Below are 16,812 nucleotides of genomic sequence, written 5' to 3' on the forward strand. Positions count from 1 at the left end.
TTCTAAATTAGGCTCTGGTCTATAGATTTGAGGGTGACTTTAGGTCTCTGCTACAGAATTAAGAACATAGATTTATGTGGCAATAAATTTCCCTGCTAATTCAAAATATTTTTCACTTCTGGCTTTAAGGTTCTTTTCCAAAGAGAAGCCTCTATAAATCTATTTTTCATGATTCTGTGTTTATTGCAATCTTGCTTGTAGATTTTTAATTTTTCAAAAAGGTGGATGGAAACATTTAGGATTGACGTTTTGAATGCCGAATCATGTAAATCTACAGAAGCATAAATATTCTACCACTTCGGATAATTTCTACCATGATTTCAGATCAAGTAAGCGTGTCTGCTCTAAGATTACACTTGTTTGTATTTACAGGTTGTCTTGGCTCCTTCAGAGCTGGATTATTCACTGCTGCTCGTCTGTCAACTAATGCTTACCCTGACCTAAGGAGCTGTGTCAATGGTAAACACCTCTACCATCAGTTTAAAAAACAAAACAAAACAAAAACCTGCAAGTAAAGTACCCCCATATAAATATAACTAATGTTTAAAAATCAACAAATGAGCCCTTGAAGGGCTGCAAGGCCCAGCAAGGAGGTATTCTCAAAATGCATTTGAAGGAATGTTTTTAATTTTTTTTTATTTTTATTTTTCTGGCCATGCCTCGTGACTCTAACACTGGATCAAATTGGCCAGATAATTATTTCTTTCAGTATTTATTTATTTGTTTATTATTTATTTAGTTTAAACTTTTTATTGAAGTATCATACATATATGTATGTATGTGTACAGCAATGTACATGAAAGATGAATTTTTTTCTTTTTCTTTTTTTTTTTTGACCACATCGTGTGGCTTTTGGGATCTTAGTTTCCCCACTAGGGATTGAACCTGGGCCACAGCAGTGAAAGCGCTGAGTCCTAACCACTGGACCGCCAAGGAACTCCCTGAAGGAATGTGTTTTAGATGTAAATGCTGCTGTTTTACTTAAAATGAATTTTCCACCTAATGTTTAAATTGAAGTGTTCCTTGTTTGCCAAGCTTTAGGTCATTGACTTCAGAATTTTATTCCCAAGAGCTTTAATTTGGCTGTTGTTGCATAATCATGTACTTATGACCAAATGTTGGAGTTGATTAATAGGTCAAAGTGGAACCACGTTTATTTTTCTGACTTTTGGCATCAACAATATAAATGTGGAAAATCTTGTGATATCAAATTAGCCTTTTCCCCCTGAAGTTCACATAAGGCCTAGTGATAATTCTCATAGATTATTTGTCTCTAGTTTGTCAATTTCCTGACTTACAGTCAGAGAGAAAAAGGTGAGCTGGCAACATGTAAACTGGGATGTTTGTCCAGTGAATATTTTAAATATAGCATTGGCATTATTGAGATATTCATTCATGTGCATTTTCTATAATTCAAAATTAGTTGTAACTACGCAAGTAAAACAGTTTGCCTAAACGTGTATATTTAATTCATACTTTATTTTTTCAATTTACCAAAGGACAAAAAAATAATTTGATAATTTCCTGATTGGCCTGTTTTCTGTCATTTTAACTAATACTTAATTTTCAAAAAATTTGATTTTATGAGGACTTTTTTGAAAAGTTCAGTAATTAGGTTTTAATTAGATTAAAAAATTTTTTTGTTTGCAAGTAACAGTTTGCTTTGCTAACATAAGCAAAGGAGAATGTAAAGGAAGGATGGAAGGAACTTGCAGATGAGCTAGGAAGGCTGGAGAAACAGGTGTGGAATCATGCAGGAGCCAGGGACCGTTGCAGTGTCTAGTGAGGTGAGAGTGACCACAAATAAGTCAAGACACAAATGGGCATATCATTTAAGATAGTGATAAAGTGCTGTGACATTTTATGAAGAAAATGTCCCTCCTTAGGAATCACAGTATTCTGCTACCTGTTTCCCAATGTCTGAAAACCATTTGACTAGAATTCTATTTATTTAAAGCAGGAGAATAAATCTGGTCCCTGTTATTCTATCTTAGCCCAATTTGGAGGTTCCAAATTTTTCTATTGATACTACACTATTTCTATTGATATTGAGTAGTTTTATTGTTCTGCTTACCTCGTGGAATTGTTTTAAGGATCAAATAAGGTAATATATGAAAAGTATTAAATTACAGTTATAAAGTACTGTATATATATGCAAATATAAAAGTAGCTCCCTTTTACAAAATATAAAGATTTGTCTAATGGATCCACTTTTCTTAATGAAAAAGTATTTGAAGGAATGAGTTGTAATTTTTTTCCGTTGACCATAGGCTTTGTGCACAGGATTCTATTAAAGGGTGTATAATTCTATTTTACCATGGCATGTGGTAAAAATTAAATAGATATATATTTCCTTCAGCCATTCCAGACCAGTGTAATCCTCTGCCATGCAATGAAGATGGATATATGACCTGCAAAGATGGCCAAGCTACATTCACTTGCATTTGTAAATCAGGTTGGCAAGGAGAGAAGTGTGAATTTGGTATGTACAATAAACCCAGCTGGCTCATCTGGATTGGCCTCCTGAAAAGTTCTCTGAAGGTTTTATTACTTTAAAAGTAATTTATTTCCTCCTTTTTAGATATAAATGAATGCAAGCATCCTTCAAATGTAAATGGAGGTTGTAGCCAGATTTGTGATAATACACCTGGAAGTTACCACTGTTCCTGTAAAAGTGGTTTTTTTATGCTTTCAAATAAAAAGGACTGCAAAGGTAAGAGTAAGAAGGTAGACTAAAAAGGTATTTACTATGTGAGAGCAAAATTCAATTAGAGGAATTTCCCCAGGAAATTCTTGGAAAACTCTTAGGTGGTAAGTGCTTGTAATAAGTATACATTATCATCTACCTTGAAACCTTGTGATACTACGGGACTGCCTTTGCTTTATTGTTTACAGAGTATTTTTTTACTCACAGAGTATTTTGTTGTCTTCTTATTGTGTGTGCATGTGTACATGCACGTGTTTTAATGAAGAATTTCATTATATGGTGATAAAGTGAAGTTTTAGTGCAAGTCCTTGCATACTACAGTCTTTGCGAAATCGTTGTTTATCCTTTTTCTTCCAGACACTATAATATTATATCCTTTATTCCAATAAGATAAACGGTTTACAAATAAATCACCACAATCCTTAATAACTTCTTTCACTGTATTTTATATTTTCTTGTCAGAAATACCTTTCTAATTTCCAGTATAAACCCTTCATCTTGCACCTCATTTCCTGTTGTGGTTTTGAAAAAGATGAAGCTCTGGTTTTCCTTCTCTTTATACATCTAAGATCACATCACTGGTCATAACTTTTTTTCTTTTTTAATTTCAGACTTAAATAATTCCAGTCAGTTAGTTTAGCTTTTTAAGTCATTTTACTAGTGTATTTCTTTTTTTTTAAATTATGCTTCTCTTTCCCCCAAATTTTACCTTTCTTTTTTCTGCACAATGTCTTTTCCATTAGACTGCTTTAACTACCTTTACTAAATCTTCAAATGTAAGTGCTAGGTACGTGGATGACTAAAAATGAAATTCTCCAGCCTGGAGTTAAATTTTGCCTTTAGAAAATGGGAGCAAGTTATTCTTTCTTCTCTCCTTTCCTCCTTCCCTTCCTTTCTTCCTTCTTTCCTTCCTTTTCTTCCTTCTTCCCTCCCTCCCTCTCTTCCTCCTTCTCCCCCTTCTCTTTTTTCTTTCTCCCACCACTTCTCCTCTTTTTGTGATGAAGTAAAAAATTTAGTAAGTTAAAATGTAAAGTTTTCTTTTTCAACTCTATTCATATCTGCTTTGGTAAATCCTTAAATTGAATTCATATTCAAGGAGTAGTCTGTCCCTCACTGTATTGTAGTGTTTAGTCTAGCATAGTTTACTATAATATCATTTGAAGTGCAATTGAGTGACTCTAAGGTGAACTGTATAAGCTAACGATTTATTATAAGCAGTTATCCAATTTCAGATTATGTATGTTTCTTGTTTGCCTATTTGAAGGTGTTTGAGGTTAAAGATTTAGAATATCAATATCATTAAAACACCAGTTATAGAAAACCATTATAATGAAGGGATACCTTGTGCATTCCACAAGCAAATAATATCCATTAAAACTTCTACATCTAAATACTTGGATAGTCTATACTGCTAAAGAATTTGTGATTTATATTTTTAATTAATAGGAATTTAATCCTTATCCATTGAGTTAATACACCTTAACAAAAAGTTCTCTTATAAATGAGTGTCTCTGATGATCAGGACATATGTTCTTGTATTCTTCATTTACATAGTCTTTTATCCACGATACCTAAGTAATAAAGTACAGACCTAGAAGAAGAATATGTATACAACTGTTACAATAGGGCCTTTGCTAAAATGTGGATATGGCTGGGATTAAGCTGCCAGTAAATGTGCAAAAATGCAAGAATAAAACTTTTCATCAGACATTAGATGTCAGTGTAGAGTCATAAAATGTACATGCTATAACCGACACTCATATGATTTAAATGAGTCCTTGTAATATGCCTCAAACCAAATAAATTTAGTCATATGTTTTTACTTCCTGTTGAAAATATGGATTTTATAGCTCTTTTTAGAAAAGTAAGTATTTTTTGAAGTAATTGTAGATTCACATGCAGTTGTAAGAAATAATAAAAAGCGATCCCCTGTACCCTTTTCCCAATTTCTCCCGATAGTAAAATCTTACAAAACTATAGTACCTTATAACACCCAGGATATTGTCACGAATACAATCAACATACAGAAAAATTCCCTTACCACAGGGAATTGATTCATTTATTTTTGTGCAGGTCATTTTAAATAGAGAAATGTCTGAAAATTTGGCTATTAGTCTGTGGAAAAATTAAACTATCAATATCAACTTTTTAGAGTAGAAAATATATTTTTCATTCTGAGCTCACCTTTCCTCAGAGAGTACAAATGAAAAGAGTTCACTAATAATTACACCTCTATTGAACTATTTCTGTCACTTGTTTTGTTTTTCTCACAGGTGCTTATTCAGTAACTAGTTCCAATCAATACTTCGTCTCCTACTCTACTATGTAATATAAACGCATCTGAAATTTCTGGAATAGTAATTTAACACTAAAATTTACGCTGAATTAGCTGCACTTTATAAGTACTTTAACACCTTACCCAATCCCATTTAAAATTTGAATCACTCTTGAATACTTTAAGCCACAATAGTAGTATGCAGATTTAGCTATTGTCCATTTCCAAGGAAAGGTGTAAGACTGATGAGCCATCTCATTTTTACTGTTTATATTTGTGATAATACAGAGTAAATATGCTGTTAAGACCATATTTCAGAAACATGTATTTAAGAATACATATTAAGAATATGATGAGTCTCTTCTTCCATTTATTTTCATACTGTATCCTGGTAGATAAGAAAAAAAAGTGCTTTTTTTTCTTTTACGTGACTACAAAGGAAATAGCAACCATCAATCAAATTCCCTATGTATTTGTATAAAGAAGTCCTATTTAGTGAACTAATATATGATGATAGATTTAATATTTTGTTATTCCCAGGCCACTTTGTTGTCTCATTAGATATATTAAACTAGATCCAGGAAACACAAATCAAGGGGTCTTTGCTAGTATCTTCTGGTATGGGAAAAATGTTTTTTAATATACTGGTTTCATTTATAGATGTGGATGAATGCTCTGTGAAGCCAAGCATTTGTGGCACAGCTGTGTGCAAGAACATCCCAGGAGACTTTGAATGTGAATGCACTGAAGGCTACAGATACAATCCCGTATCAAAGTCTTGTGAAGGTAAATTTCTGGTGGTGTCATTGGTGGTGAAGAGGGTGTTTGCACCCTGATTTGATGTGAGAAGCATTGGTTCTTTAGTAGTATGCAATCTGATTGGCCCTCTAAGCTGTATATGAATCGGAGACCTCCCATATATGATAGAAGCAAAAGAACACATTTTTAAAATTATTTATTTATTTATTTACTTACTTTTGGCTGCGTTGGGTCTTCGTTGCTGTGCACGGGCTTTCTCTAGTTGCAGCGAATTGGGGCTACTCCTCATTGTGGTGTGTGGGCTTCTCATTGTGGTGGCTTCTCTTGTTGCGGAGCACGGGCTCTAGGCGCCCGGGCTTCAGTAGTTGTGGCTCACGGGCTCTAGAGCGCAGGCTCAGTACTTGTGGTGCACGGGCTTAGTTGCTCCGGCTTGTGGGATCTTCCCGGACCAGGGACTGAACCCGTGTCCCCTACGCTGGCAGGCGGATTTTAACCACTGTGCCACCAGGGAAAAAACACATTTTATAATATTCAAAGATAAAAAGAACTTCTAGCTCTAAGGAAGAACACACGCACAAAAAGAAAGGCAAATTTAAAAATCATGTGGGTGTTACAACAAGGGTGGTTAGAAACCTTCGGTTTTATACCAAGCTTTTCAATGATTTTCTGTGCATATATCAGTGTGCCTTTTATTGTAAAATAGTAACTGACCTAGTTCTATTATAATTAAATACATGTAAAAGAAAGTCTCTTCATAACCAAATGATAACCAAGCTCTAAAACCTTAAGAAGTACTGATTAGTAATGTTAGTGCCTGTGGTTTTGGGAGAGCCCCTTGGAGCTTATGATTACTTCATTTGGCTCCAGTGGTGCTGCCATGTGTGCCTCAGGTAGCTTAGATGTGTTAGAGCAGGGGTCCCCAACGGCCGGGCCTACACCAGTCCACGACCTGTTAGGAACAGGCCATAGAGCAGGAGGTGAGGGGCGGGTGAGCAAGCGAAGCTCCATCTGCCGCTCCCCATGTCCCTCCATCACTCACGTTACCTCCTGAACCATCGCCCCACCGTCCGTGGAAATATTGTCTTCCACGAAACCAGTCCCTGGTGCCAAAAAGGTTGGGGACCACTGTGTTTGAGAGATTTTTTTAAAAAGCATGGATATATATAAATTATCTCCTTTGAATTTTTTAAAATTTCAAAATGAATTTAATACCATGACTAAAACTAATCAAATCAATAATTTTTCTATTGTGGCAAAATATATATATAAGATGTGCCCTTTAACCATTTTTAAGTGTACAGTTCAGGGGCATTAATTACATTCACACAGTTATGCAGCCATTACCATATCTGTTCCAAAACTTTTCCAAACAGAACTCTGTAACTGTTAAGCAATAAATTCCCCCTCCTCCCTTTCCCAGCCCCTGATAACCTCCAACTTACTTCTGCCTCTATGAGTTTGCCTAAATTGATGATAATCTTAGAATAGTTTTTTTTTTTCAACTATTTGTACTCCTTTTGAGATTTTGATGTGTTATAACCTTATACACTCACTGAAAAATATCCCCCCAACCCACCATTTCTACTCTCCCACCACTCCAGGTGGAAATTACTGTAGTAAGCCCTAAGCATTTGCAGACTTATTATTAGCCAACTTCATCATCAATATTGTAGTTATATTCAACGAATGACAGATTTTTTTAAAAAGATGTAAATGTGAAAATGTAAATATATTTATATATAAATATATATTACTTTATTCCTCTAGTTATACTATTCAATTTTTATGGTACTGAGGGTTCACTAATTTGGGGGGGTCTATTTTAAGACATTTTAAGGGAGAACTTATATGCTATAATAGTATTTGAGTTTGGGAATTTTCAAAGATCACAGGGTGTATTCATCAAAAAGGTCAAGGATGGTAGGTTGCTCTGAAGTGTACTTTAGCTGAAGTATCTTATTACAGCTTTTCAAGAATGATTTTCTTAAAATATGGAGTAGGAACAGGGACCATATAGAAGATTTCACAGTATGGGAGGTAATAGCACAGTGAGGTTTTTTGTTTTTTTTACATAAGAAATAAATATATGTCCTTAAATTTATTGTCGCCAGTAATCGTTGCATTATGGAAAGTGAAATTTTCTTGATATGATCATTTAATCTCCAATTACATTAACCTTCAATTAAAAGGGATCTTTTCTTCCTTTCCCTTCCCTATCTTCCTATCCTCCCCTCCCTCCTCCTCCCCTCCTCTCCCCTTCCCTTCCCTTCCTTTTCTTTTCTTCAAAGCAAAGAGTTAAGAAGTAGTGTCAATGGAATTCATATGATCAGATGTGACAGTTACATGGAGACTCTCAGTCTTTTTTTCTTCAAAATCATAAAATTAGTATAATTGTTACATCTTTATTAATTATTAATTACTGAAAGTTATTCATTAAATTTGTTGGTCAGGTATATAAATAAATAGAAATTACACTTGTAACTCACTTAAATTTCCATGGCAAGTGATTTGTGATTTGATGTCAAAGGAATGTGATTTGATGTCAAAGGAATTTCTTTCACAAAGGATTTATTATCATTGATTATCTCATACTAAAATCAACATAGTCCTTCTTCTGTGAGATTGAACATTTAGGAGATATTAAAATTTATGTTCTCTTTTACCCCAGATGTGGATGAATGCTCTGAGAACATGTGTGCTCAACTTTGTGTCAATCACCCTGGAGGTTACTCTTGTTACTGTGATGGGAAGAAAGGATTCAAACTTGCTCAAGACCAGAAGAGTTGTGAGGTAACATTTTGCAAGGCTAACCTTCCCACCTCTTTTTTAAAATGAAAGAACCAGGTACTTATTTCCACACAGTTGAGGTAAATCAAGAGAATACAGATGTCTATTATAACTGCTATAGTTCAAAGCAGGCTATGAGTCACAGTCCATTTTACTAATTTTGGTCATGTAAGTGGTAAACATTGCGGATAATTAGTGACTGGATTAAAAAAAAGAAAAGCTGCAGGGCCACAGTTCAGAGAGTGCTCATCTGTATAGCCTGTACATTTATAAAATGCAAAGTGTATGTTTATTTAAGAAACTAAGAAAAGCTGAGGTTTATACTCCTCTTTGTGAGAAAAAAGTCTTTCATAGAACTTTAGAGAAAACATTTTCCAGTGTCTGCTTTTCTTTATCTCACTCTGACAAGTTTGATCATGCCGCAGGCATGTTAGTACTTGCAAGAGTGCTCATAAAATCTCAGGTGGAAACAACTCTGTCAGAGTAGGATTTAGTTGGGGTTTAAGTATATGGAAATTCAGAGAGGTCAATTTTGTTAATTTGTATCTCTCAAAATTGCTTTTAGTTACTAAGATTCAATTCATAATTGATCCAGAAATTGAATGTTGGGGGTAGGTTCTAGTTCTTCTTCCATTGTAATAAATAGGTCAACATTTGAAGCTCTTTTTTTTTTTCCTAAATAAGGATCACATGTTAGTGATCTTTAGTCAAATTCTTGAATCTCTTTTAATTTTTAAAAGTTAAAGTGAAATTTCAAATGCTTATGAAGCAGATAGTAAAAAAAGCCCTAAACTAAATAATGATTTAATCATGAATTTACACACACCTCTTTATCTGCTACCCAGAGAAAGCTGTGTATGTCCAAAAAATGTAACATTTCATGTTATGCCACCTACTTGGTAAAGAAAGGTAAGGTAAGCTAGTTGGCATACGTAATAACGTTGGTAGTACTTCATTGGACTGTATTGTGTTCATGTCTATTTTGTAATTTGGTTTTCTATTATTTCAGTATTTGTTGTAGTTACACATTACCATCTACCTTGGAATAGATTTATGGAAGTTCTAAGAGGAAATGAGATATTATTTCTGGACTTAGATTTAATACAGTGCTGTTTACACAGTTCCCCCCAGAATATCCCTGTATGTATGCCCAAGAACTTCTCCCTTAAAAACCATTCCATTTTAATATTTGTTTTTGCTCTTAGAAGGAAAAAACCTTGATGTTACATCAGATGACTCTAAATCACTTTTTTTTTGGTGAATTCCTTGGAGATTACAGTGATATCTTACTTTATATTTAACCCATTCCGGTTTTCCAGCATTCCCTTTACTATCTAGATAGCAAATTTTTGCTCAGAAAAATTTTGGCTTAATAAGACTTTAAAACGTGTATTCTTGGAGATTATACTGATGGACTATACAAGGAAGTAAAAGATATTGCTTTATTATTACCATGGGTGTTCTTAATTTATTTTAGTGTATCACAGAGGATACATTTGACAAGAACACTAGGAAATAGAGAAAAGATGATACCCTGACACAAACACCAAGCAGTAACCTATGCTTTTTGTTTGTTTTGTTGCCTTTTCTCCAGGCTGTTCCAGTGTGTCTTCCTTTGAACCTTGACAAAAATTATGAATTGCTTTACTTGGCAGAGCAGTTTGTAGGGGTTGTTTTGTATTTAAAATTTCGTTTGCCGGAAATCACCAGGTGAGGTACCAATGTCAATGATAATTTCTAGAGATAAGCAGGTCAGGACATAAGAAAAGAAGTGACTGAAAGGTTTAAAATGTATGAAATTTTATTATCAGATAAGTTAGGTATATTATCAGTCAGATGATATGAGGTACCCCAAAGTTCATTTTTATCTTTACATGTAATTTTCATGCTTGAATCATTTGGGGTCGTTCTAGGCTGATTTTCTCCAATGATCATTTTATCTTAATCCATAGTTCTTCCTTTTCTAGTGAATACATATTTACTAAGAAGCTGGGAAAGTAGATTTAATGTATTTGTGATATTTTCTTTCTTTATACATGTTGTTAAAAATTAAGTAATGAGAAATATTCAAAATACTGCTTTTAGAATATAGTTATATTCATAATTATTAAGGAAACTATATATGATTGCTTAAGTAGTATTTTAAAGGAATGCATCGCATGATTTTAGTTGACTATCTGGGTACTTTATCTGCCGTTCCTGTAGTTAGGCCGACTTTTGGGAGGGAGTAATTTCTTCTATTTTTGAGTCATGACTCTAATTATCAAATTTTCTCAGAGCCATACATTGTTGGAACTAGGAAAAGAATTTCAGAATTTTGTTGGAATAATGGAAAGGAAACATTTGAGACTGATTATAGAGTACAAATTTTAAAATATTTTAATTAGATAAGCATGAATATTTAATTCATTAGATATATGAGTGATTATTCATTAAATAATTCAACTCAATCCATAGAAATTTTACCATTAAGGAACATTGAAATTTATTCACTGATTTAATTGTGCTCTTTTGACACTCTCGTTTCCCCCAAGTTGTGGTTTTCCCCTTTAACATCTCAGAGCAAATAATATCTTCTAGTGATTTGATTGTAGACAACCTTTCCTTGCTATGAGAGTAATGAGAATGAGAGAGAAGAGTTCATTATTACATACCTTCAGGCACTTTCAGAGGTATTCATTTTTCACAATTCACAAATGCTTGGGCTGTAACATTGGATCAAATTGGATCAATTATTTCTTTCAGTATTTATTTGTTTATTATTTGTTTAAACTTTTTATTGAAGTATTATAAATATATATATATATATATACACACATAGAAATATACATGTATCTTACATGTAAGCTTCATGAATTTTTATAAGCTGCCACCTGTGTAACGAACACAAAGAACAGCTAACACTTTTATATATTTTTTTCTTTTTTTGCAAATTCCTTCAGCTCTGTTTCCCATGATCAAATACTTACCCTACCCCAACGTTAGCAGATTCACTTTTTTTCACTCTACAATACTTCTGAAAAAGAACGAATTGTTCCCCAATATAATGAGTCAGTATGCTGATGTATTCCAGACAGAAAATGTGCAGAACACGACTCTTTGAATGACTGGTTTAGCATGATTTTACAAAGAGAAGGAAATTATCTCCATAATAGGATGAACTTCTATAAGATCCTGAGAGTACATAGATTTGGATTTTGGCAAGATAATAATGCTTCACATCAGCAAAATGTGATGAATATGAAAGAGAATAGAAGTCCCTACTCGAAGCAAAATGGTTCTTTTTAATATGAGTTCAGTAAATTCCTACTACATTGTTATCTACCCAACATACTTTACTCCACATTTACCTCTTTGTAATATTTTCTTGGAATTCTAAAGACTAAAAAGTTTATTCTATCACTTTTTCTTTTTCTTTTTTTTTTTTTTTTTGTCATACACGGGCCTCTCACTGTTGTGGCCTCTCCTGTTGCGGAGCACAGGCTCCGGACGCGCAGGCTCAGCAGCCGTGGATCACGGGCCCAGCTGCTCCACGGCATGTGGGATCTTCCCGGACCAGGGCACGAACCTGTGTCCCCTGCATCAGCAGGCGGACTCTCAACCACTGCGCCACCAGGGAAGCCCTATCACCTTTTCTTTGTTCCATTTGAGGTAGATTTGTGCCCCATTGCAAGTGGTGCCTCTATCACTATACTATTATATGTGGAATAAGAAAGAGTGTGGGATTCTTTCTTGCCTTATTTAGTAATTATCTGAATTCTTGATTTTTTAACTTAAATTTCCTTTATTTTAACTTAACTCAGATGACTAATAGTTATACAACTATTTTTCCTATTCCCTGTTTATCTTTTTTCAGTCATTTTGCTTTGCTGGTTCCTTGGAAACTTTAATGCTAATTCTCATTAAAGTATCCTAAGGGCACTGAATTGATATATATTATTTTTTAGTCCAGCATACTTAAGATTTTTTCCTCCCCTGTAGTAGCTACATACATATATGTGCAGAGTCTTAACAGCAACAGGTGTTATCAGAGCTCAGATAGCCCCAAACGCATGACTATATCTTTTAAGCTCTCCTTCCATGTACTCTAGTATAGTAATTTATGCAATTAGAGTTTGGGGGAGCTTTTGAAATTAAATGAACAGATACATTTAAAAGTCTTTGACTTTACCTTCTTTTACCACACATGAAGTCTTAATTAAGCTTGCAATCATCCAGATACTACCTTGTGTATCTCTGTGACTGATTCCTTCCTGACATATATGAAATCATAGGAAAATATGTTTTTGATGGATAAACTTCAATCATGGAATTGTAACATCTTTTACTAATCACGTATGGATACAGCAAAAAAAAAAAGGAATCTTAATGTCAGATTACATAGTGTATAAAAGGCTCCAGGAGAGAGACAATATGCCTAATATTTGTACATGAGTATTCCAGCATTTTAAAGAGTGCCTTCAAAACAAATGCCAAAAGATGAAAAATTATCAAAGCATCTTTTCATTGGGAAAAAAGATTCCACGAATAAGCAAGAAGATATAATAACTTGATTTTAAACACACATGGAGCCAGAGATAATACAAGAACAGATTAGTCCTGCCCTTCTCTTTTATTTTTTCCAGGGAAAGAGTTGACTCTTTCAACGTATTGCTGTTTGCCAGTACAAGAAAAAAAAAGAATAACATAGTCTTCAATATTTCTTACTATTAAGTCTCTCTCTTTGTCCATTGTTTAGATTTTCAGCTGAATTTGATTTCCGGACATATGATTCAGAAGGTGTTATCCTGTATGCAGAATCTTCTGATCACTCAGCTTGGTTCCTGATTGCACTTCGTGAGGGCAAGATTGAAATTCAGTTTAAGAATGAATATACAGCCAAAGTCACAACTGGAGGCAAAGTTATTAATGATGGTTTATGGAATATGGTACGTTTTGCTGAATTCATAAAGAATCTTTCCACTTTGATGCAATTTGTATAAAACCATTGATCATTTTTTTAATAGTGATACCAAAGCAAAATAATTTTGGGTTTATCTGATGTTGTGTGAAGTATATTCTACATGCTGTAAATCCCTGAAACAGCCTGAGACGTTATTATCTCTCAATATATTGCAGATTTCCCATAACTGAAGTTGTTTTCAGTTATTTGCTTTGTTAAAGACAACTACTCTGTCCTTAACTTTTTACCTTTTTTAGTGGCTGTCACTGGGTGAACAGTGATATTGCTCGTATAGGTCAGGGGTTATTCTAAGACAACACTGATCAAGGACAACTACACTGGATAGCCATCAATATTTTTAATGTAAAAGAGAAATACACATAGTAACAAAATAAAAAATTTAATTTAATTTTAAATATTATCATGTAGGTATAATCAGTTTGTACAAACAGGATACACTAGCTGGTACCAATTATAGTGCTTAGAAACTAGCATTTTTAGATAATCCCTAAAAGTGAGTCTTTATTTTAATAATCAAGAACAGCACTTTAATTTACTGTATTAAAATGGAACTTTTCTTGGAGAAGGAATTACTTGGAGAAGGGATTACTGTTAGTCCACAGAGGGGAGAATTCCTTCTGCAATTAAATCAATGCTACTTTCAGCAGAGAAGAGCAGAGAGAAGAATGTTGTGCCCCAAACAGACACTACCTAAGCCTGTGGGAACTGACAAGAGGTCCATGTTGAGCAGCCATGTAAAGTCATCACTAAATTATTTCATTCTTATATTTATCCACTCTTGCAGTCATATACGCAATAAGCTTTTAGTGAGCATGTTTAAAGTGCTACATCCCTGAGTTCAAGGCTCTAAAACTATAGCAAGAGTTTGTCCTTGCTCGAGGTTAGTACCTCACAGTTTAGTAGCTGATGCTGCCTTATGAACTAATACAATATAATGTGAAATATGTTACAGGAAGGTGGTAATAAAGAACAGTTGGGTGCAGATATGGTTCACCGAAAAGGGGGCTGTCTGTCTTTTGGCAGCCATGGATTTTGGGCTCCTAACTCTAAAAGAATAGTGTCTTCACAAGATCAAATGCAACTGTCAGAGAAGTCACTAAAATTCTCTGACTTCTAATGCTTATTAGTGTATCTTTGTTACTACATCTTTCCTACTATATCTCTATCTAGAATATTTGATGCATACAGCTATACCTCCAATGTGCTGCAGAATACATTTTAATGCCTAACGTCCCTAAATCACCTATCTAAAACTGCTAAAATCACTTTTGCAGCAAAAGAGAGTGAACAGAATTTTTTCTAATGAGTTTATACAAATTGAAAATATCAGCTGTTTGAAGGTGAATTTAGATAAATTTCTAGGTAGGATATAATATGTATAAAGAAGAAGGTAAATATTTATGTGAAATTATCATGAGTTGCAAGTAGTGTTTATTAAAGAACTGTTCATGAGTGATATTATTAAAGACAGGATTCGAGGGCTTCCCTGGTGGCGCAGTGGTTGAGAGTCCGCCTGCCGATGCAGGGGACACGGGTTCGTGCCCCGGTCCGGGAAGATCCCACATGCCGCGGAGCGGCTGGGCCCGTGAGCCATGACCGCTGGGCCTGCGCTTCCGGAGCCTGTGCTCCGCAACGGGAGAGGCCACAACAGTGAGAGGCCCGCGTACTGCAAAAAAATAAATAAATAAAAAGAGACAGGATTCGGGATGGATGGAAGGTAGCTGTTCAGTTTCATTTATTTGTCTCCTATGTTTATGATTCTTGTTAAAAAGAAACTATTATTTAATGATATGCCCATGTTTTAACTAAAACACTTACATTAAAATCTCCCTCTATAAACTGAATACAAGTTTATATAAAAAATAAAGTTTAAGAACAATAAGCAAGTCAGAGAAAAACTTGACTCTGGTAATAAACTTGGTGCTGGCTGTTTTTCTTTAAATTGTAATTCAATATTGTAACAATTTATGCATTTTACGTCCCCGAGCATGGTAGTTTTACTAGCTTTTAATCCTGATGATTTATTAAAGAATTATATACTGTTTCAAACAAATTTATGCAGCACAGAAATTATTTCAAATAAATAAATACTTTAAATAAGTATTTTAATTTTAATTAATGACAAAGTGGTTAAGTTAAATTAATCTGTAAACTGGACTATGGATTATTTTAAAATTTTAAATAAAATACTTTAAAAATAAGAAATTAGAATTAAAGCATATTACAGAATTGTTTTGTAATTCAGATTTAAAAAATTGAATGTGTAATGATTAAGTCATTAGAATGGCTACAACCTGTAGGAATAAATATTGCTAGTTTGTAAGTGATTATTATATTTCATAGTTGGGTATAATCCTAATATTGGTGGGAAATATATAATTTGTATAATAATTTCATTTATTCAACAAAATATTTATTGAGCACTTTATGTGCTATTCCTTCTTCTAGGTGGTAGGGATACAACAGTGAATAAAACAAAGTCCCTGCTCTAATGGAGCTTGCATTGTGGTGGTGAGATGAAAACCGCAAATGCATCAACAAATAGACATGTCAGATAGTGATTAATGCTATGAGAAAAAAGAAAAGCAAGGCCAGGCAATAGAGAATGATGATGGTGGGTGTGCATATGGAATCAGGAAAGCCATCTCTGATGAGATTACTTTAGAAAGAGACTTGAGGACACAAGACCGGAGAGCTTTTTGGGGGAAGATAATTCTGTCACGTGAACAGCAAATACAGAGTCTTAGGCTAACTTAGATGATTTTGAGAAGTGACATAATCTAATTTGCATGTTAAAAGATAATCCTGGTTAGGACCTAATGGCTTTGTGGAAACTAGACAGTAGAGAGTAAGGACAGAATAGGATGTGGGGTTAGGAGACTATGGCAACAACACAGTGGAGAGAAGATGGCAGCTTTGACTGGAGTGTTGATAGTGGGAGTGGTGAGAAGTGGTCAGATTCTGTATATATTTTTAAGGTCCAGCTTTCAATTTAAGGTAGATAAAAACTTTTTGGTATTCAGCATAAAGAGGGCTTTAAAGGCCCTGAGATTGGTTATTGTCAATCTGTCGTTTTAAACTCTATCACATCCAATATAATGCTCTAATTATTATATAAAAAAGAAAATAATTTTTAGAAAGTAATATGTATTTCCATATGTAAATGCTCAAGTTCAAGTATAATATTTGTCAAAGCTTACTCCTATACATAGAATAACATGAAAGCTACCACTGAAGACATGCTTGGGGGTGTTGTATTGGCAACTGAAAAACCATAAGTGCATAAATGGTATTGCCATTAGTAATAGTAATTTTACAAAA

General features: G+C 34.1%; 1 protein-coding gene across 1 annotated transcript in view; it reads left to right on the forward strand.

Annotated features, from left to right (window-relative positions):
• PROS1 (protein S) overlaps positions 1 to 16,812 on the forward strand; it is a 55,570-nt gene that overhangs the window by 25,665 nt on the left and 13,093 nt on the right. Inside the window, exons 4-10 of the mRNA XM_004313302.4 lie at positions 373 to 459; positions 2,360 to 2,482; positions 2,582 to 2,713; positions 5,643 to 5,768; positions 8,410 to 8,531; positions 10,123 to 10,238; positions 13,267 to 13,456. Of these exons, the coding sequence (XP_004313350.1) occupies positions 373 to 459; positions 2,360 to 2,482; positions 2,582 to 2,713; positions 5,643 to 5,768; positions 8,410 to 8,531; positions 10,123 to 10,238; positions 13,267 to 13,456 (896 nt within the window). The remainder of the gene's footprint in view (positions 1 to 372; positions 460 to 2,359; positions 2,483 to 2,581; positions 2,714 to 5,642; positions 5,769 to 8,409; positions 8,532 to 10,122; positions 10,239 to 13,266; positions 13,457 to 16,812) is intronic.

The sequence above is a fragment of the Tursiops truncatus genome, chromosome 4 (genome assembly GCF_011762595.2).
Source record: "Tursiops truncatus isolate mTurTru1 chromosome 4, mTurTru1.mat.Y, whole genome shotgun sequence".
NCBI classification, from domain to species: domain Eukaryota; kingdom Metazoa; phylum Chordata; class Mammalia; order Artiodactyla; family Delphinidae; genus Tursiops; species Tursiops truncatus.